The sequence below is a fragment of the Cyprinus carpio genome, chromosome A4, assembly GCF_018340385.1.
Source record: "Cyprinus carpio isolate SPL01 chromosome A4, ASM1834038v1, whole genome shotgun sequence".
Lineage (NCBI taxonomy): Eukaryota > Metazoa > Chordata > Actinopteri > Cypriniformes > Cyprinidae > Cyprinus > Cyprinus carpio.
The window spans coordinates 7937677-7959668 of NC_056575.1; the positions used below are offsets into that span (position 1 = coordinate 7937677).

The 21992-nt window shown below is 36.3% G+C and overlaps 1 protein-coding gene across 3 annotated transcripts in view; it reads left to right on the forward strand.

The window, feature by feature from the left end:
- LOC109089152 (semaphorin-3aa) overlaps positions 1-21992 on the forward strand; it is a 71217-nt gene that overhangs the window by 36650 nt on the left and 12575 nt on the right. The window contains exons 1-3 of one of the 3 annotated variants that reach the window (XM_042748920.1): positions 1826-2391; positions 16750-16910; positions 18043-18105. In XM_042748920.1, coding sequence (XP_042604854.1) covers positions 2280-2391; positions 16750-16910; positions 18043-18105 — 336 coding nt within the window. In that variant the 5' untranslated portion in view covers positions 1826-2279. Of the gene's footprint in view, positions 1-1825; positions 2392-9877; positions 10672-16749; positions 16911-18042; positions 18106-21992 lie in introns of those variants that run through there. The other 2 variants (XM_042748915.1, XM_042748924.1) reach the window with 2 other exon arrangements.

Sequence of the window (21992 nt, forward strand, 5' to 3'; positions counted from 1 at the left end):
CCTATTAAAAGTTTAACAAAAACCATATGACAAAAATCTTAACTGGTATATACATATACACATAAATGTGTACATGTATAAAACAATTATTATTTTATTCAAGTTTTTTTTTTGTAATATGTACACTAACCTTTTTAGGTTTTAATATGTTTTTGTGTCACCAACCACTTATATCACCTTTAGTCATTCCTTTGAACAAAAGCGTAGATGCAAGAAGTCACCTACGTGTCATTGATTTATATATGCACATGTGTGCTCCTGCATGTAGATACATGCCTGCAGTGTGAAGATTTGCCTATAGGCCTAGTTGTTAGTGACAGACCGGTAATAATTTACATTTGTTATTTGTACAGTAGATTGCACAAATCATTCCACACCAATGGGTGTTGAAGACCCGTTGCATTTGCACTAAAGATTACACAAACACTTAGCAAGCTTACATCCCTAACACGAATGCTGTATTTATCAAAGCCTCTCAGACTGACAGGATCCATTTGTTGTGTTTCGATGAGCCGCTCCTCTGTGGATCTCATGTTTCGGCGGCTATATTTACCACTTTGCTACTGACAGGCTTCTGGAAACTAGTTGTCAATGAGCTATCTCGTTTTAGTGCACGGAGAGTTGCAATTCATTAAGACATCATTAGTCAAAGTGCCCTGACAAATCCCCTCCACATTGCTGTACAGAAGAGCGACGACCAGAGGAAAACCTCGGGATGTCAGCGGATCTGCTGGAATAGAGACCAGGCAGCAGGTGGATGTTTTTAACCTCCTGATACCAAAGATGGAAGTGTAGTGTCTGTCCATCATCTCCGCAGTTCTGTGTGGTGTAAACACCTAAAGAGCATGTTTGGTTGTAAAGGTGATGAGACCTGCTCATGAAAGCAGGAAACACTTACATATAGACGTGCCAAAGGCATTGAGAGTTCTGGGGAATTTTTTTTTTTTTTTTTTTTTTGCATTTGCATTTGCATTTGCGAGGTTGTGAAATACCTTCACACACTCAGCTGGTGTTTGAGAGGCACTTTTGTCTTTAGCACTCAGGGGTGAAAAATCACACATTAACACCTCTGTCTATCAGAGGCTTTGTTACAACAAGCAGAGAGTGAGAAGAATGCAGGATAGTCTAGCTGTAGTCTAGCTCTTTGTATTACGTCTTAATTTACTGTATGTTTTTATTAGTAAATCTCAATTGCTTGCCTCATTTTAATAGAATGCTGAAGTTGGTTTATGGACACTAAAGAGAAATATTTCTCACAATGACAAAAAGAGCAATATTTTAAAGGGGCAGAGGATTTGTTCTATACTTTATTTAATGTAATTTTGATTAATTAATTAATGTATTTATTCATTCTATTAATATTGTTTTATAACATAAATCATAGATAGATAGATAGATAGATAGAATTTCTTGTATTTTTTGTTATTACCCTTTTTATATTATTAGTTTTTAAAAATAAGGTATTTTTTATATTTTTTATTTTAATATGCTTGCATGCTATATTAATTTAACCTTTTGTATTTTCATTATCACTATTTTATTATGACTCAAACACTTAAATCCAGGCTAACATACGTACAGACAGAAATATTCTAGAGGCTTGGAATGTGAGGAAATATGATGGTCTGCCAGAAAGCCAAAAAAGGAGAGAGCAGGTGAGAAGACAATGCATTGTAGGTGCAGCCTATAAGCAATGCAGAAAAGAAGGACACAGAGCAACCAAACCTTTGCAGAAGAGTCTTTCGCATACCTCTCCTTTCAGCTCCGCTCCCTCGTCCTCCCCCTTCAGCTGCTCCCCCTCCCCTCCTGCGCTCCGGTGGATGGTGTACTGCTCTCTCTCCCTCTCCCTCTCATTCAGGCTGAGTCGTGGACACAAGCAGAAGCAGTCTGTGAGAGTGTGTGTGAGAGAGAGTGTGTGCACGGAGCTGGAGTGGAGAGAGAGGGTCTGCCGGATCCCTTACTGAAACTCTACCTCTCCTACAAACACACAATCCCACTCACCGGTCCTCCCCACCAGGTTCCAAGAGCGTATCCCTGAGGAGTACACCTTTACCCCCACGACCGGTGAAATACCCCACACATGGAGCCATGTGAACCCCTGTCTCCTGCTTCACTTGGGATTTGATTTTGGATTGCCTCCTTGGGGAGAAGCTCCAGGCGCTGGATCTTTTGAAGTAAGGAGGGACTCCGAAGATCTCGGCTATCCCAGAGGGAAGCACTTTGCCCTTGGCACTCTGGGCTACAAACCCCCCTGGGCTGGAGGCCAGCGCTCCAGCACCATGGATTACCTAGTTGGGATTTTTCTGCTGTTGTGTGGTGTGGCGTTACCTGGAAGAGTTGCACCCCAGCACACCAAAGAGAACGTGCCCAGACTCAAGCTCTCCTACAAGGGTAAGTTTTGTTACCAGACCCATCACTATGAGCTTTATTACCTTTTTTAAAAAATTCTCATTACCTGTTGTACACCTATTTATTCTTAAATTTTACTTTTTGCCATTATATATATATATATATATATTTCGATTCCGTCACTGTCACCCTGCGGTTTTTTATTTCTGTCTAGTTTGACAGTCTCTCTCACTCTCTTGCATGTGATTTAGTCTCGTTTTTCCCTAACAGATTGTTTCCATGTGTTAAAAGTGCATGTATTGGCTCTTCTACATAATTTTTCCAGTTGCACTGTCCTGTAGCTCTAAACTCTGCACTGGTACCCTGTCATACAGCTTGTGAACTCTGAATGAGGTATCGTGGGTAATGACTCTGCATTTGCGGCCAGGAGTCTATTTTCTCATGCCTTCAGATTGATTTTACAGCAATCCTTTACAGGAATATTCCTGGTTCAATGCATGTTAAGCTCAATTGACAGCATGCTGATTAGCACATATATAATTTTGACTCCTCTGTCATTTTCTCAAAACAAAAAGGAGATACAAAAATAAAGGTTACAGCGAAGCACAAACAAAGTGAATGGGGCCCATTTTTAAAGTGAAACATGAAGCTTCTAATTTGATAAAAGCACTAACATTAATTATACTGTTAAAACATGTATTGTTTGAGCTGTAAAGATAAATTTTAAAGTCTTTAAAGTACTTATATCTTTACAATGTTTTCACACTGTATTTGTTGAAATTAGATGTAACTAAAGTGTTTTTCCACACTGAAATCATGTTAACGTATGCATATGTTCTATGTTTTGTGGCTATACTATTGAAACAGTGAGTGTTTTAACGTTTACCGATGTTTCCCATCTACTTCCATTGTAAGTGCCTTATTGCAATCTAGAATTTTGCCTTTTTAGAAGAAAAGGAGGAATAAGTAGGACATTTTTAGTGTGAATAAACATATGCCACAAATGCCACTTCAGCTTAACTTGTACTGAAGCCGAAATACCTCTGAGTTTACTAGCTTTGTCACAATTAATTGGCATGTGTACACATTCTAACAAGTATGCATACTCATGCTCACACACATTGTATATTTTGAGGCATTATTCTTTGATATTAGACTCCATACATTGCATTTGAAGGCTTGGGTGATGCTGGTCGCTATGCGTGAATGGTGATAACAGCAAACATGTTATTCTCTGGGCTGTGCTATTTTAAAAGAGACAGCAGAGAGATCCAGACTATAGCAGCCTCTTTGTAACCCAGAGCTTTCATCTCTCACAGAAATAAGCGGCATCATTTTTGGCATATTTTGGGTTGTTTCCCTTTTTAATGTAAGTTTAGTGGGCTTGCTGTGGTTCTTTGTTCAGGAACATGACCAAAAGTGTACGCATCTATGTGTGGCGGTGATCTCTCTCTCCCTCATTTGGTAAATATAGCCTTCTGTTCTGTCAGTGAATCTGTGCTTCTGGTGTGGTGATTGTAAGGTCTGTGTGTGGCATGGGTTTACCCCACCAGAGTCCGTTCAATGGCCTCTCATTTCTTTTATAGAGAAAGAGAATGAAGGAGGAGTGAAAAAAATTATTTATTTTTCTGAGAATGTGTTGTAAGGACAGAGAGAGCCAGAGAATGGAGAGTGAGAGAGAGAGGATTTAAGAAACCAGTTGTTGCTCCGAGCATCAGCATCTGCTGTTTAACTTTTAGAGGAAAGGCTGGAGACTTTATTATATAAAAGATGCAGGTCCACCTGTGATCAATCACATGCTTCTCTGAGTTAACACTGTTATGCTTGGATGGCCCGAAGCATTGTAGGAAAACAGTCTCACATCGCGTCATCAAAATGCTTTCCAAACTTATGCCACCTGTGCACTTTATGGATGTGTTTTCTTTGATTCATGTTAGAGTTTTTTTGTATGTTGTAATGGATTTGGATTTATTTTGATTGATAGTTGTAGTCGGATAAAAACACAGACAAGCTGCACCGCTATGCACAAAATCCACTTGGGATGTCAAAATGGATCACATTCTGTACAATACAACATTTTCCCATTGGGTAAGAACTTTTTAATTTTTTTTTTCAAATTGAAGTTCTGAATTTTCCTAAACTGTGATCAAACCAGACATTTCCAGCAACTGCGAAAATGCTGTTTGATGTAACACAACCACCGCCAATCAAATGATAATTGGTGTATGTGTAACTCTTGTGTGGAACAGAGTTTTGGACCAATGGGATCTCTAGAGCAGGGCAGCTGTACAGTATGATGCCACAGAAATATGGAACTAAATGTTTGACAAAATATCACTCGTCGTTAGATATGAACAAAAAGATAGATTAAATTGCTTGCTACTTTATCATATTATGCCTTGTTGAGAAACAGTGTATTGTAATATTTTATACAGGTGCGTTAAGATTTAGTTTGATTACCAGGTATCATCTAAACAGCAAATAGCCAACAGAAATACAAGACAATTGTACTATGTATTTATAAATGTTATTATTTATGTATTTATATAATGCGTGTGTATAATGTGTCATACATTTATTATGTATTTATTAATAATGTGTGTTTGTATATATATATATGTATATATATATAATGCATGTGAATTATATATTTTAATATTAAATCATATATATATATATATATATATATATATATATATATATATATATATATATCGATAGATAATATTAAAAGATTTGAAAACATACATTTTTTGAGAGAATTTGAAATTTGAAAGTGTAATTTTAACTGTAAATTATTTAAAAGATCAGTAAAAAATTTTGTTAAAAACGCTTGTAAAACGCTACAACAAAAAACTGTTAATAGGTTGACAGTAAGTTCCCCGTACTATAGTATATACAGGGGAAAAACTGTAAAAGATCTAACCAGATATTTAATGTAATTTTACAGTAAAATGCTGTTACAGTTTTACAGTTTTTAGTAAAATCTGTAGAATAACAAATGAATGTTTATTGCATTATTTAAGTATCATGTGTGTTACCATGATGGTTTATTTTTTATTTAGGCTTTGTTACATCTTCTGTTGTTTAATGAATGTTTATTGCATTATTTAAGTATCATGTGTGTTACCATGATGGTGTTTTTTGTTTGTGTGAATGACTCTGTGCACCTTCTATATATTACTGGTATATACTTAAACTTGTGGCGAAGCTACTTGTGATGAGCTTTGATTTTTCATGTGGCTTTCTCTTTAACCACCTCCATTATTATGGTGATTGTCAGTACGTTAAAGGGACAAAACAGATCTTAATAGTAGTGTGCGTTGCTGAATTTACTGGTTTACATTCAAATTTTCTTGTTTGTAAATTACAGTTTTATATTGTACAATTTACAGTTTTTGACCGTGAATGTGTTTATAGTTTTTCTGTATTTTTACAAAATTATTCTGACAACCACAGCTGCCAAAATGATTTTGTAAAAACTACAGAATTTGTTTTACAGTGCAGTAATACCCCTTATCAGGCCCCACATACACTAACTTGTACTGTACGATAACTTGTTTTCCTATTGGATAATTGTAAGTGAGTCGTTATATATGTGTCCGAGACAGAAAATGTGTCTGATGTGGTTTTGGCCTGCAAGATGTGTGAGAATGGAGGCAGGCTTAGATAATTAGACACCTGGCCATGGTGATAGAGCTGTGTATGTGTGTGTGTATGTGTAATGGAGAGACATAGTTCACAGGTGCTTGATGGCTCTTTTGATGCTCTGCAGTATGACAGATTGCTGTTCACACCCACACAGTGTCTGAGTGTTAAAACAAGAGAGAGTAAGAGAGGAAAGGATGGAGGAAGAGTGGCAAAGAGGGTGCGGGAGGGGAAGAGAGCGGCTGGTTTAATGAAGGCGGTGGGCAGACAGTAGTTGGCCAGGAGAGTATAGTCGTTAAGTGAAGTGTCATTCATTCTCACTCCCTCTGTGAATGCAGCATAGTAATTAAGCCAAATAAACGTGCAGACATGCTCTCCAGAGACGCACACTCCAGTGAGTGCCGAGAAGGGGGACGGGTATCTCTTTCTCACATACACACACACACACACACAGATTTATCATGAGTTACACACAGAGTTTGCAATTCAGTTGTGCCGCCTCCGGGGAGGCCATTCGGACGATCACAGACGAAGAGATCCATCTTAGTTGTTAAACGATGGAGAAGTGATAGATTTTCCTCTTTGTTTCCCCTCCCTGTAATTATACCAGCGCTATGTCTCCTCTTTACTCCCCTCGTACGCTTTAAACTACCGTCGGTGAAAATTGCTCTTGTCAGAGCTATCAGCAGCCCGTTCATCTGTCAGTATGTTGTGGGATAGGCCTTCACATGCTTGTCAGATTGCCTTTCGAATCTCAAACTTGTGGTTACGAGGTTGTGAATTCACACTGTAGGATTAGCAGCGGGTTACAGGGTCCATGTGTGCCCAAAACCCCACATAAATACCATCTTAGTTGCCAGATTAGGGTGGAGGTGGTCTGTGCATATGAAGACACTGCCCCCTGCAGGTGGAAAAGTATGGAAACACACCTCTGATGGGGGGGTTCCTTTGTAAAAAAGGCCATCCCGCCATCACACGCTGGTAAAATGGTGCATCGGGGACTTTAAAGTGCTTGTGAAACAACCTGATAATTACTCACTACAGCATAATTACCAGGCTTCCCATTTCATTACCCTGCCCCATGGCCTCCTGGGATTGATTGGGATGGGCGACACTGGGACTACGAGAGACTGCGAGTCGTCTGAATTCAGCCTGAATCTTCCGAAATAGACACTCCGCACCCGACCACACTGGACGCAGACTGGAGGCATCCTATAATAGCGGGCTGTTCGCTGGCTGCCGGGTGAAGTGCAAGCTGGCGTCGGGCCAGGATTTGGGGTGGATGGGAATGATTATATGGAGAGTCTGGGAATGATGCTGGTTTCTCTTTCTCTCACGGTTTCTCTCATCTGCATCCGTCTCTTGTCTGTCTGTTTTCACCCTCTTCACCAGAAGTAGATCTGACTCTCTTTCTTTGTCTCAGTCTTGCTCTCTATCTCTTTCTCTGTCTGTAATTTTCACATGATGAAGCTACTTTTAAAATATAATTTGTCAAGCTACTTCAGATAGTTGTTACAGTTAAACAAATTATTTTAATAGTCGGAGATCATAAAATATCGCTGTAGTATTTTTGTTGTCCACTGCTTCTTGGAAAAGTATCTTGTTACTAGAAGAGCTCCTGTGTTTATTTATGATTCAGTGTTTTTATTTTATATTTCTTGTCCTTCCTCTTATTCACTCTCTTACTCGGTTTTGCTCTTTTCTTCGTTCTGGAGTGCTCTAAGGAACTTGAAGGTCACCTGAAGATTTTTTTTGTTGCATGAATTATTAACTCTGTAGCTGTGGAAGTAGTTTGTCCTTATTGACCTTTTTACGTATCACATCCTGTTGTGTTCAGTCTGCTGTTGGCCCTATTAGAAGTTAGACTCCTTTAATGACCCTAAGAAACCACTTGGCTCAGGGATTTGCACATTTAGCTTTCTCTTCATAACACATAGGCCTAGTTATTAATCAGAAGAGTGTTCTGTTATTTAGATTCAGTGTGTTTTTACACCTGTGTGTCATATGCTGTGCATTAGATTACTGACTAGATATTGAGTGCAGTGTGTTGGAAAGTGGTGCATCTGTTATTGAACTTCAATGGTGTCCTTAAACAAGCATTTCCAGACGAGTCAGATTTCATTACGAGTTATGTATTAGTTTGCATGTGTGTGCTTGTTTTCTTGTCAGATCTCCAGGCAAAAAAATAAATAAAAAATATGAGGGAGCCATTAACTTAAAAAAAAAAAAAAAAAAAAATTTTTTAGTTGACAGATTCCAGAATCAATCAGTATTTACTTATAAGTAGGGCTGAAACGATTAGTTGACATTATTGACAATAAAAAATTGTCAACAAATATTTTTGTTGTCATGTAGTCGTCTGATCTCATATGACCTAATGTAAGTGCCCGCAATAATGCGGTTGACCAGTGGCGCTGTAGTGCAAGACTGTAATTCAACCCTCCTGATGCAATTCAAGAGAAGAAGACAGCACTTCAGTTCAGAGCAAATGCAGCCAAACCTGAAGTTACTGAGTGGCGTTTGGATGAATATGTAAATATATACTGCGCGCTTTCCTCTCAATAACAAAATAAACGCATCAAAAACTGACAGCGGTGAGAAAGCAGCAGTTTAAAATGCATCTGATTACAGCGATGTTTGCACGAGCTCTGCAGTTCAGTTACTTACTCCAGTAAAGTCCAGTCACGTCATATTTATTTGTTCAGTTATATAGTACGTTATGCAACAGATAGCCTTAAATCTAGCAGCTTTACAGTATTAAACATGAAAAACCAGAGTCAGTGTCGCTTTCAGTTAGAATTACAACTTAATGATAAAATCTTTTTATTAGTGGGGAAAAACATTTCGTTAAAGTTATAGTTTGGTTAGCAGAGATCAAAGCTTGATCTAGCTCAGGACTGTTTTGATTATCACAACCCTATAAGGTATTTTAAGAGAGATTATGTTGTGAATAAAATAGTTTATACAAAAATAAAATGTCTTATCACTTAACCTTTATTTTGTTTCTTATCCATATGACTTAAAAAGGGAGATTTTAGGCAGAATGATGTGTCATTCAGCTACTTTCTCATATAGCTAATTAAATGAATAAGAGTTTCTCTGCCATCTCATTTTGTGTGCCAAATATATCTATTTATATAAATTAATTGTTTAATTGTAATTACAAATGACTTTCAAAAGCTGAAGTGATTACCTTAATTTATTTGTTAGAATATGTATAACTCTATAATTTCAAAAAACTAAAAAATCAAAAAAATTAATAAATATCAACCAACTAAACAACCAAAGAAAACTATAATAATTCGATTAATCGGTCTAATAATCGTTTGTTGCAGCCCTACTTATAAGCTTTTAAAGAGATAGTTCACCCAAAAATGAAAATGACCCCATAATTTATTCACCCTTAAGCAATCCTTGGTGTATATGAGTTTCTCCTTTCAGACGAATACAATCTGAGTTATATTTAAAAATGTCCTGGCTCTTCCAAGCTTTATAATGGCAGTGAATGGGTGATATTCATTAGTCCAATAGAAGTCCAATAAACTGCGCCAATCCATCATAAAAAAAAGTGCTCCAAAAGGTTCCGGCCTCCTAAAGCGAATCGATGCACTTTTGTAAGAAATTTATCGACATTTAAAACTTTATAAATGGTAATCTCTAGCTTTAGCTTGGAAGAGCCAGGACATTTTTAAATATAACTCCCATTCTATTTGTCTGAAAGAAGAAAGTCATATACACCTAGGACGGCTTAAGTGTGAGTAAATTATGGGGTAATTTTCATTTTTGGGTGAACTATCCCTTTAACCTTAGCTTTTAGTGTAATTTTTATTTTATTTTCTTTTTTTTTAATTATTATTATTACTTTAATATTTATTTTAACGTGTGATTTTACTAGTTGAATGCAGTATTAATTTGTACCAGTTTGTGACACATTTTTTCATGTTGTCATGTACATGTTGGCAGATATATACTAAACAAACCTAATGTTTAGGAGACTATATCACAGAAACGGTTTCTGGTCCCTTGCGAAATGTACATTACCGAAAAATGACTTGCAGTTAAGTGAGGAAGTCAGTATGAATTCAGTAATGTCTCTGAATGATTCACTGACTGAGAGTCTGATTCAAACAAACATATGATGAAGTTTAAAGCTGTATTGTGAATTTTTTAAAAATGACTTTAATTAAAAACAACAAATCTTTAGTTTCACCAATGGCAACTACATTTAAAAGTATTTTCTCACATTTTTTGTTGAATTTGGGACTCTTTTAGTCAGTCTGGAGCCATGCTGAAGGCCATATTTCAGTCAAAGTCAATATAGTCGACTTAGTCATAAGAAGTGTTGAAAAGTGTTTTTATCATCAAAAAAACAATGGAACAAAAAAAATGACACACCACTTTTAAGAGGAATAGAACTGAATAAAATTTCTGTACTAATGTATCTTTCAGCACATTGTCTCACGTTTTCACTCTTGTAAACCTCCTCTCTTGGCTATTTGTTTTAATGTCACATTATCTCTGGCTGTCAGTCTCACTTTCTGTACATGTGCTGTGTTTTGGGTGTCATCTGGAGCTGTGGAGAGTGGACTATGCTTTCTCTGCACGGTCTGTGGCTGGGAGCCAAATTTAAAGAGACACTGCGGTTCACCCATCATGTCACGAGCAGATTCAGGGGTAATTAAACGGTTCCACATACTCTCCCCTCTCTCTGTGGATCAGGGCAACACGGGAATCTCATGCGGTCGTGCATAAATATTGTGTTGCATTCGGCAACAAAGGAGATCAGAGAGAATGCTGGTTTTTAGTTGCGTGCACAGACAGACTTTCAAAGACTTAGAGTGCAACAGAAGAAAGTACATAAATGTAACACCACTGACAATATGACATTTACATTTTTGGCACAGATGCTTGTGTTTAAGTGCAAAACTCATTCAGTTTAATTAAACCTTTTTTATTTTGGAAGAGATTGTTTATGAATTAAAACTACTATTAAAAAAATCTACAAAGGGATAATTTTAAAGGGATAGCTCACATAAAAATATCAATTCTGTCATTATTTTCTCAGCTTTTGTGGAAAACAAAAGCAGATAATTTGAATAGTTTAATGGTCAAATTTTTTTTTTACATGCAATTAAAATGAATATAAATTAAAGCTTTCAAGCTTCACATATAGCACAAAGGAACCATAAAAGTGTTATAAAGTTTCCATATGACATTTACACTTTATTCCAAGTGTATATGAACTATATAAAGTCATGCAGAAACTTTGATGAACAAACCAAAATGTTATTCATCATTCACTGATAATCTTCTCCTCCAGTGAGCTGTTAAATGCTTTGACTGAATGAGAGTTAATGAATGATTCATTCATTGTTTTTGTGAATCAGATAAATTAATCTAAAATGAGTGAATTGGAAATAATTTGACTCAGAAGAAGAATTAGACCTCTACTTTCTCTTGAACTTTCATGAACATGTCAATATTTATTTGTGAATAAAGAATTTCATTTTGGGCTGTGACTCATACAAAACTATCGTTTGTTTGCTTCATTAACCTTCAGAATTTTGTGTAGGAGTACTTTTTCCGTGTACTTCTAAGATATTTTTATGGTGCTTTTTTGTCATTGTCGAGATTGACAGTCCCAGACTTCATTTATATGGAAAAGAGTCGCCAAGAATTTCTTAAAAATTTCATACAGGTTTGAAAGAACATGATATACAGTAAATAAAGACACAATGTTCATTTTTGGTGAAATTATTCCTTTAAGCTAAACAACTTCATCTTTAGAACTGCCACATGCATCTTGCCAAAAAAAAAAAAACACACATCAGTCTTTTCCTCACCATTTGGCTTTGTGAATGGAAATTTGAGTCAGTTGGCCGTGACATAAATCAGTTCATAAAGAAGCATCTATTATTAAAACTAATGTGTATAAAGAGATTTGACACAGTGATTATGTTTCCTGTTGGTGTCAGTGGAATCAAATGTTGGCCCACAGGTGTCGTCCCGCTCTCAACAGCCCTTCACTAGCTGTCAATCCAACAGATTGAGCTCTCAAAGGCCGAGATCCAACACGGTTACCAGGGAAACTTAATAAAACCTGCGGTCGGTTGCATGCGAGAGCAAGTTAAAAAAAAAGGGAAACTACAGGCTTATTCTTATCCCAGAGCTTCAAGCACTATGCAAAACAGCATGTTAGGCAAATCTCTGTTTCTAAAATTTAAGTTCTTTCAAGCACAAAACCGACAAGACCGAACCACACACTTAGCCCATTGAGAGAACAGAGAGAAGGAGAACTTTTGCCAAAACCGTGTCACGATCAACGATGTGTGTTTTGAAGCGCGTCATTGTTCTGGCTTAAATAAACAGGTAGCGCCCAAAACCATCTGCAGCACTCTTTCACTTTTTATTCCTTCTTTCAGCACTTTCCTCGCTCTCCTGGGGCGACTGGTAGCCCGAGGCAGAGCTAAAGCACAGTGGCAACAGCATGCACACACATTTTCCCATCTCTCAAACACATACACAGATGCAGAGAGACATAACTATACACCCTTACTGAAGTCCAAAAGTGTTTTTTGTCCCTTAGACTTGCTGCATGATTCATTTTCTACTTCTTTTGACCTCGTAAAACAGTACAGGTTGGTTCTTTCTTGTCATGTGGGTTATATTAGATATACTTCTATTTTACATTTTTGGCCTTTAAGTGAATTCTATGGTTTATTATATTGTAGGGATATGTTACCTAATTGTTTAGTGAGGTCAAGTGTTTTTTATGTGTACATTTTTATGATTTATAATTTTTCTACATATATATTGCCAGAGTTGTAAGTGTATTCATTTATATGATTTTTATATTTTTATTTTATATTTTACATTTAAAAAAAAAAAATTGTATCACTGGCAGCATATGCACACACACACACACACGCAAACATACACTCACACACACACACACACACACACACACACAGTGTATATTTGTTAAGGGATTAAGTGATCTAGGATATGGTCATGCAGGATAAGGCATTAATATGTGCTTTATAAGTACTTATATACAACAAATATTCTAGTAATATGCATGCTAATAAGCAACTAGTTAGTCATGAATAGTGTTCCCTAAAGGTATTATCAAAGTTTTGCTAAACTTTGAGTTGCAACTTTTTTGCTAAACGTTGCAATTCAGCATGTTTTCAGCAAGTTTTTTAATTTAGAATTTCAGTTCTAAGTTTAGAATTTCCAACTGTAAAAATTTTGCTTAGTATTGTTATTTAGTTTTCATGTACCATCTTAAATTTATTGGAAACAAAGGTGTATGAATGAAAATGTTTATAAAGCAAGTGTATGATGATGATATATGATGATATATTCTATGATATATGAAGAGTTGACAGCACACTTTTTAGTCTATGGGACAGAGAGAGCGAGAGACATTTGTTAAGCTTCCTTTTTTAAAATCTCACACTCCATTTACTCTAAGCTCCTATCGAGGTTGATATATCCCCCGGATAAAGTGTGTGTGTATGTGTGATCACGGACCATACGACGGCTACCTTTTGTGATGGTCTTGCCAAGGCAGCATTTTAAGAAAAAAAATAAAAAAATCTGGTCTTCAGAGTTCAAGTACCAGTCATTCACTTTGAGCAGGGGAATAGTGAAACTGCCAGACACGGCCGTCAGATCTTGAGCCAGAATGGCAGGAGTGAAGCTTTGGGGAAGTTCACGTAACGGCAGTATTACAGACACTGACAGAGAAAAAGGAGGCTAAGAATAAGAATATTTGGCACATGGAGCTATGCAAAGACTATGAGTGAGAATAATGAGTCATGGGAGAGGGAAAAAAAGAAAGATGAGATGAAGAGACTTGATGTCCTCTTAAGGATGTCCTCTTATGTTCTCTCAGGCCTCCCTTGGAGTCTGGCAAGAGGGAATCAGTGTGGCTTTCTTTTATATCCTGAATATAAGCTACTTTTGACTATTAATAATTCTTAATAATTCTGATTAAATGTGTTAGACAGATCGCAGCACCAGGCAGAATTGCAAAATGAATGACTTATGATTTCAAACTACTTTAATTTACATTCTTTAATGGTGGTTCTTCTGTTGAAGAAAAGAACCATGATTTACTTTATGGTTTCTTAAGGCAATTATATGGTTCTTCATATCAGTTGAATGGGTTCTGGGTTCTTTAAAGCACGTGTACATAGATAGTTTTCTGAAGATGCAGTGCTTTGTATCTTACAAAAGTTCGCTCGTCATTCTGGGATACTTGATTCTGATTTGTCAGTTGTGACATTCTGCTGTCAAATATAAAGTTTAGCAACCTTTATTATAGATTGTTGACCCAGAGAATACATTTCTTAGTTCCATATCTCTTGTATCACTCTGCAACCTCTGTTTTCATCTATATTTGGTTATTTGTTTGCTTTCAGAAGTTTGGGGTTTGTAAAATATTTAATGTTTTCAAAAGAAGTCTCTTATGCTCTCCAAGGCTGAATTTATTTGATAAAAATACTGTAAAAAGAGTAATATTGTGAAAAATTATTACAATTTAAAATAGAGTTTTTCTATTTTAATATGTTTTAAAATTTAATTTATTACTTGTGATGAAAAAAGCTGAATGTTCTGAATATGCTGATTTGTTTCAGGAATTATTTTTTTTTTAAAAGTTTTTTTTTTCAGGTTTCTTTGAATAGAAATTTCAAAAGAAGAAAATTTAATGTTAATTTTGGAAATTTTTTTGAAAATATGACAAGTCTTTATTGTCACTTGTAATCACTTTAAGTATTAATTTCTTTAAAAAAATAAAATAAAACAACAACTTTCAAACAGTAGTGTAAGTTAACCAATATAAAGAACTGCTGATACAGATCTTTTTCCCGTGTGATATTGTTTAAATAAACCAATTCAGGGTGACAGAAGACCCCTCTGTACGTTTTCCCTTATATTAAAGAGAACTTACTCAATATTCTGACTCAGCCGGAGTCTGTCAGAAAGGCCTGGCATCTGTTTACTGTATATTGCTTGTGATTGCTTAATGAAACTCTCGTGTTGGAAGCAGAGAATTAAATCAGCAGGAACGGACAGACTGAACCGTGCCCGTTCTGCATTCGGTCCTGCGGGAACGCTGTTCTACATTTGATATGCAGCGTTATTGACATAGGCAAAGGAAGGATGGTCTGTTTCTCCTTAATGCTTCCCCCTGCTCGCTCTCTCCCTCTCCCACAACCACACAGATGTCCAGAATCTTAGCAGGGCGAAACGCAGATGGCTACTTTAGGAGCGGATTGATCTGGGCTCTGGAGAGGAGCTGCAGTCTTTGCGTGTCACTGTTGATTATGATTCGTGTGCGTGTTGCAGAAACGTTGCAGAGATGTTGACCTCACCCTCTCCCATGAGCAGATGTTCTGGCCTGTGGCTTCTGCGAGCTCTTTTCCAAAGTCATTTCTCTCTTTTACCTCTTCCTTATCATTCTCACTTCATCTCCTCTTCACTTGTTTTGTTTTTTTTTCATTTTTCTTTCCCTTCAGCCTTTGCTTACTATTATCCAACCTTGTTTCCTTGCTCACTGGGAGAGTGACAAATTTGGCAGGTTTTGTGTCTCAGGTCATTATATTTTCACAATGTCTGGTCCAGTGCTGTTGCGCAGATTTCTCTGGCTGTATCTGCCATAACAACAGCAGTTTTTACTTGATTAGCTATTCTTCTGACCTGAGTTATTAAGATTGCAAATAAAGCGGTACTAATTTGCTTGTGCAATCTGAAAAAAACTGTGTGTGGTCGCTTCGTGGGTGCATTGCGAGTGATTTACTCAGAATAATTGTGCAAATAAGATTAATGCACCCTAATTTAAAGGAGGCTTTTAGTGCTGGTGTCGAAAGATGTACTCAGCAAGCTACATTAGTAGATCAGATTCTTGTATGATGATGTTGCATCATTTTTATACACATAAACGCTAAAACAGGCCCTCCAGCTTTATATAGACTATGAGATGTAAGTGCCAAAGTTTAATAAGAACTTATTAAATAAGCTGTATATACCAACATGTTTAAGAGCTGTTCTGAAATTACCTCAAACCCAGCGTGTGCGCACACAAACATTTTCGATTATTAAGCTCATATAAATGATTACATGGGTCAGCTGGTCATACACTTGATTTGGTCCTTGTGATTCGATCATGCAGTGTTTTCCTCAGCAATTTTCATGGTTGAAAAGATACAGTTGTGGTCCACTAAACATCAAGGTAGTTTTAAAGAAATTGTAACTAAACACATGATTAGTGTTGTTTCTCAAAAATGCAGAAAGTGCCACAGATAACTTCAAATAGCCTTAAGGTGTCTGAAAACAAATATTTTAAAATATTTTAAGATATTTGTATATTTATTTGTATTTATATATAAAATAAATATGTTTTTATTAAATTTACAATTAAAAAATATTATAAATATTATTCAAAATTGTTTAAGTAGTTGTTTAAAAATATTGAATTTTATAATAAAAATAATCAGCAATTAGTAATGGGACCTTCTTGTTAAGCTTTCTGTTAACCTCAAACAAAAATATTTGTAAATTATTTCAACAGTTACTTAAAAATATATAATTTAAAAAAATATGTAATTTTAAATATATAATTTTAAATAAATAAATAACATTATTTAATATATAATAACAATATATTGTGGGACCTTCTTTTTGAACTTTGTATTTTTCATTCTAGACTTATGTTTGCCTTCGTTCTCTTGTTCTGTCTTTCAGAAATGCTGGAATCCAGTAATCTAGTGACTTTCACTGGATTGGCAAACAGTTCAGGTTACGACACGTTCCTGATGGATGAAGAGAGAGGGAGATTGCTGGTTGGTGCGGAGGATCACGTCTTCTCTTTTGACCTGGTCAACATCAACAGAGACGTCAAACAGGTGACACACAACACCAGCTTGCCTTAACATCACTATAAATGAATATATATTCAAGGTCTTATTCATTGTTTCATGTTATTTGATAAAATTCTTCATATTCAAATTTAATCAAAATCTTCGAACAGCTATCCTTTACCGCTGATGTCACTTAGGCCACACGGGGTTTTCATCATGAGCTAAATTTGGACATTTTTTCAGCAAACTTGCACTCAGCTTGATATGGAAACTCATGATCAAGTCAAACTGCGTCCTACATTTTTCACGTTAATTATTCTGCTTAACTTGGAAATATGTCACATTTTAGCAGTAAAATATGTTGTGAACTGTAGTTCATGCTGTTTCTCTCTGTCTGCATTTAGCAAGAAAGTTCGGTGAGGCATTTTATGAAGTGTCTCAGAGAAACCCAGGGTCATCAGAGACGTCCATCTCGCTCTCATTAGCTGCACAACCAGATCTGCGTTCACTTTCTCCTTCTCTCCATCTGCCCATTTGATCTCGGCCTGCCTCCCTCTGTTTTTCATTCCCTGATCATATCTGCAGTGTAATGCTTCTCGTTCTATCTCTCTCAATCACTCTCTGGATTCCATTACTTTGGTTTCCTCTTTCTTTCTCGTGCTTTTATGCTTTCTTTGTCCTGGAGGCTGCAGACCATTCTCTTTATATTTGATCCTCGTAAGGGTTAAAACAGGCTTTTATTGAAAACTCACACAAACATACATACTTCAGCAATACCGTTGTTTAAAGATAAGAACTTGGAAAATTATCGCAATTAACCAAATTACTTTTGCAGACAGAATATCTTAGCAGATCTTAAATGAAGATAACAGGATAAAAACGGTTTTGTAGGCCTACGTGTGTGTGTGTGTGTGTGTGTGTGTGTGTGTGTGTGTGTGTGTGTGTGTGTGTGTGTGTGTGTGCGATTGTCTCTCATGCTCCTGGGATAAGACGAATGGTAGTTTTTATCCTCTGTCTTCATCGTCGTCACAGATGGAGGTGGCAGAAGGACGGCAGGCAGCAGTCGTTGATTATTTTACAGCCAGGTTTCATGCCGAGAGCCTTAGTCAGTCATTTGCAGTTCATTGTGTTCGCTCCGCACACATTCTCACACCTTCTCTCTTTCCTTGTTTTATAGATCGCCTGGCCCGCCACACCTTCCAAACGCGATGAATGCAAGTGGGCTGGAAAAGACCTTGGGGTAAGTGTGGGGTGACAAGTAAACTTCCTTTTAAATCAAAACTACTTCAAACTACAGTGATCTTTTGGTTATATTTAGGGTATGTGACACTTCAGAAATATTCAAATCTACACTGCCATTCAAAGGTTCGAGGTCTTTCTTTTGAAAGAAATTGATACTATTATTCAGCAAGGACACATAAAATTTATCAGAAGTGACAGTAAAGACTTTTTCACTGTTGAAAAAAAAATCAGTTTCAGTCTTCAATTCTAAATCTTCTATTTCAGTTTCTTTAGAACTTTCTGTTCATAAAAGAATCTTGAAAATTATTTTTTCCACACAAATATTAACCAACACACCTGTTTTTAACATTAATGATATTAATAATTATAATAATAATAAATGTTACTTGAGCACCAAATCTGCATATTAGAATGATTTCTCAAGTTTCATGTGAAAATGTAGCTTTACCAAGACAGAAATAAATGACATTTTAAAATGTATTAAAATAGAGAATAGTTTTATTTAATTCTGATAATATTTTATAATATTACTGGATTTAATGTATTTTTTATTTAATTATATGTAGCCTTGGTGAGAGACCTTGCTGACTACCAACAGTTGAATGATTTTGTATAAATATTCATTCAGTTTTGTTGATGGAAAAAAAATTCCCCTGAATTTACCAAAAGCAGCAGACAAAATGGCTGAAAAGTTTGCAGATTTCATCTAGGCCCACTGTAAATAATTATTTTTTTCAAATATTATTGAAGAATGTTTCACAAAAAAAAGATACTATATTTTTTTATACATATATATTTAATATTATATATTTTTTCTACTTCAAAATTTAATGTTTAATTAAATTAGTTACTTGCCATTTCACTAGCTTTTTCTAAGTAAAAATTGTTTATACACTAGTTTTTTTTTTCTCCAGTATATCTAGAACCAATGAACTAATCTGAACACCTTTATCAAGAAATTTTTAATCTCTAAAGCACCATCAGCATGGTTCTTGATGGTTTTCTAAAGCACCATGAACATGAAAAATGATTCATGATAAGAAAAGTGCTCATTAAACAACATTTACTATATGTGTATGTGTGACCTGCATAACTCAGGCCGGGTGTTGCATGTGCATTTTGGGTTGATTGATCACGGTTGCACGGTTGGAGTTTTGCTGGTGCACACACTCTTCTGTTCCTCTTGAGAGTTTATATTCTGTGTTTAGATCCAGCAGCAACCCTTGGCCCTTCACTAAAACAGAAATGGTTTATTTATCAACCCGGCTCTCGCTCCCTCTGTACGTGTGTGTGTGTGTGTGTTGTATCTGATGGTAATTTCACGGCTGGGTTCCCGCTGAGATTGGGGGGCAGAAGGGGAGCAGGGTTATTACCGATAACTCACCAGACCTACTTCTGAGACGTACACCCTTAAATAAAGTCACCTGATATTGCAATGAGGTTCTGGAATCACCACATGCATCCTGAAAGAACCATAGCTTTTGGCACTCGCTGTGAAGGGTTTATTTGGCGTTACATACACACAAATTCACCAGTTCAGAATAATGGTCTTTGCGTGCTGTGAAAATGTTTGTTCAGTTGTTGAAACTGCAAGCGAGTGAGCTTGAATGTGTGATTAGGGTATTACCAGCGCATTTCCCTCTCTGCAATCATAAATCTCTTCATTCTCACATTTGCCTTGGCCAGCCGAGGCAGAAACAAGCCCAGAACGACAGCTGGTACAACTGCCTCGCTGTTCATTCGAAACTCTTGGTGATTCATGAGATGAGGGTTAAATATCTCAGCAGCACACTTCATGTCTGTGTTCATTCAAGTCTCAATACTTTGTTTAAATACATAATTTACAAGGAATTAGTGAGGTTGTGTTGTTTCATTCAAACATCTAACAAAAAATCACATCCACTTCAACATATACATAATGTTTTTAAAATAAATATTTTTTTAATTAATATATACACTATTAATAGACATCTAAAGTTGTTGTTCAGTTATATATACAGTATTAATAGTATATTACTGAATGTATCTTTTTTTATGCAACACACTTCAGCCAATGACACTGGCTGCGAAAAAAAATTAATTAAAAGGCAAAAAGGACCCACGGGAACACAAATCACTATAATGAAGCTTTTTCATCATCTAATGACACGAAACAACATGGATATTTTTTTAATTATCTGTTCTGTTATAAAGAAAATAAAATAGCTTGCATTGATGTTACAATAAAGTTCTATATATATTAACTGAGGTTGTGTTAACTAATCGTGTAAAGTTTAAACTGGCAGATTGATGCGGGCAAATCCACAGTAGCTGCACTTTTTAAAAACTGTGCATTAGTTTTGATATTGTCAAGCTCTATACTGTTATTATCTTTTCATGACTCCACTCGTGTGAATGAAATTAGTCACTACTGTGTTGTTAGTGTTGTACATAATTACAGATGTGTCTAAATCGTAATCCCCAACACTCTTTGCTTATCTTTTCTGAAAGGGTATCATATATCTCTCACACTTATGAAGGTACACTCACTTTTCTGCTTTGCAGCTTTGGCCGCTTCTTTGTGGACTTTGAAGATGAAACAGAAGGGTTATATGTGTCTAATTACACAGTAGTTACACTGTAATTACAGCACACCACCCAGTTATTACAACTTGAGGTTTGTATACATAGTAAACTCCAAAGAGTGCCAGTTTAGCCACCTCTCTCACACGTGAACACCACACTTGGCTCTATCGGAGCAGGCAAGGACCTTAAAGACAGTAAACGGCCATGGGAAATGTAAAACATTTTGCCTGGTGCAGGAAGTGATGAATTTTATAGAGCACATGGAATGATTATGCTAGGAATACAGACATTTCCTTTAGCTTGGAAAAGCCATTACATCGGCACACTAAAGTGCCTTTGTGAACAAGATGGGTCACACATATGTGTGAGGAAGTGATCTGATTGGCTGTTGCAGGTGACTGAGGTCACTGGATTTATAAGAAAGCCAAACATGTTGCCAGAAAATCTTAGCCCTATGCAAGCATTTATTATCTGCTTTGAATAGCTTGTACAAACTAAACTGAACTGGATGTAATCAAGGCAAACGGGCCTGCATTATCTATTCCTATATTTAGCTTTCTTCATACACACATACATGTGTGTGCTGAATAAGAGTGTGTATGTGTCTTTTTGTGGTGAAAACACACACGGAGATGGCAACACCCTTTCCTGTGCTCTTAACTGACAACTCTCATTCAGACGGCACACATCGCGCCAAGATCATCATTGTTTACACAGATGGACCTGCTTTATTTTCTGAATAGCTGTGGAAAGGTGTGTGCGTGCACATAGGTGTGTGTTTCTTCATGCAGTGTGTTGATAATGTGTCGGTTTATTATTGCTGAACCCGGTCCTCGCATATCTTGCAAAAGAAAGGGAGTTAAAAAGCATTCATTCACATAAAACAATTCACTCATCGGCTCTCACCAACTCATTCAGATGGCCTTAAGACATGTGCTATACATTTACCTTTCATCAAAACCAGACACACACACACACACACACTTTTAGAGCTAATAAGAGTTGGCTGATAGGATATTGAGATGGATAAAACAGGTGGGATCGTCATCACTCAGCCGGCAGGAACTCAAAGGTATTTTAATGATACTAGAAGCTTAAATATTAGGCTTACATAGAATTTAAATGTCTCATTTACTTCTTTATTGCAGATCTTGTGTCAATTTAGATGTGTTTTCAAAATGTATGTGTAGTACCAGAGAGTCTGAAAGTGAGAAATTATGATATTTACAAACTATTTTCACATTTTTACAAGGAAATTTGTGTGGTTCTTGGTTATGCAAAAGTAGGTTGCTTAATGTGCGATATCCAAGTTCTGGTCAC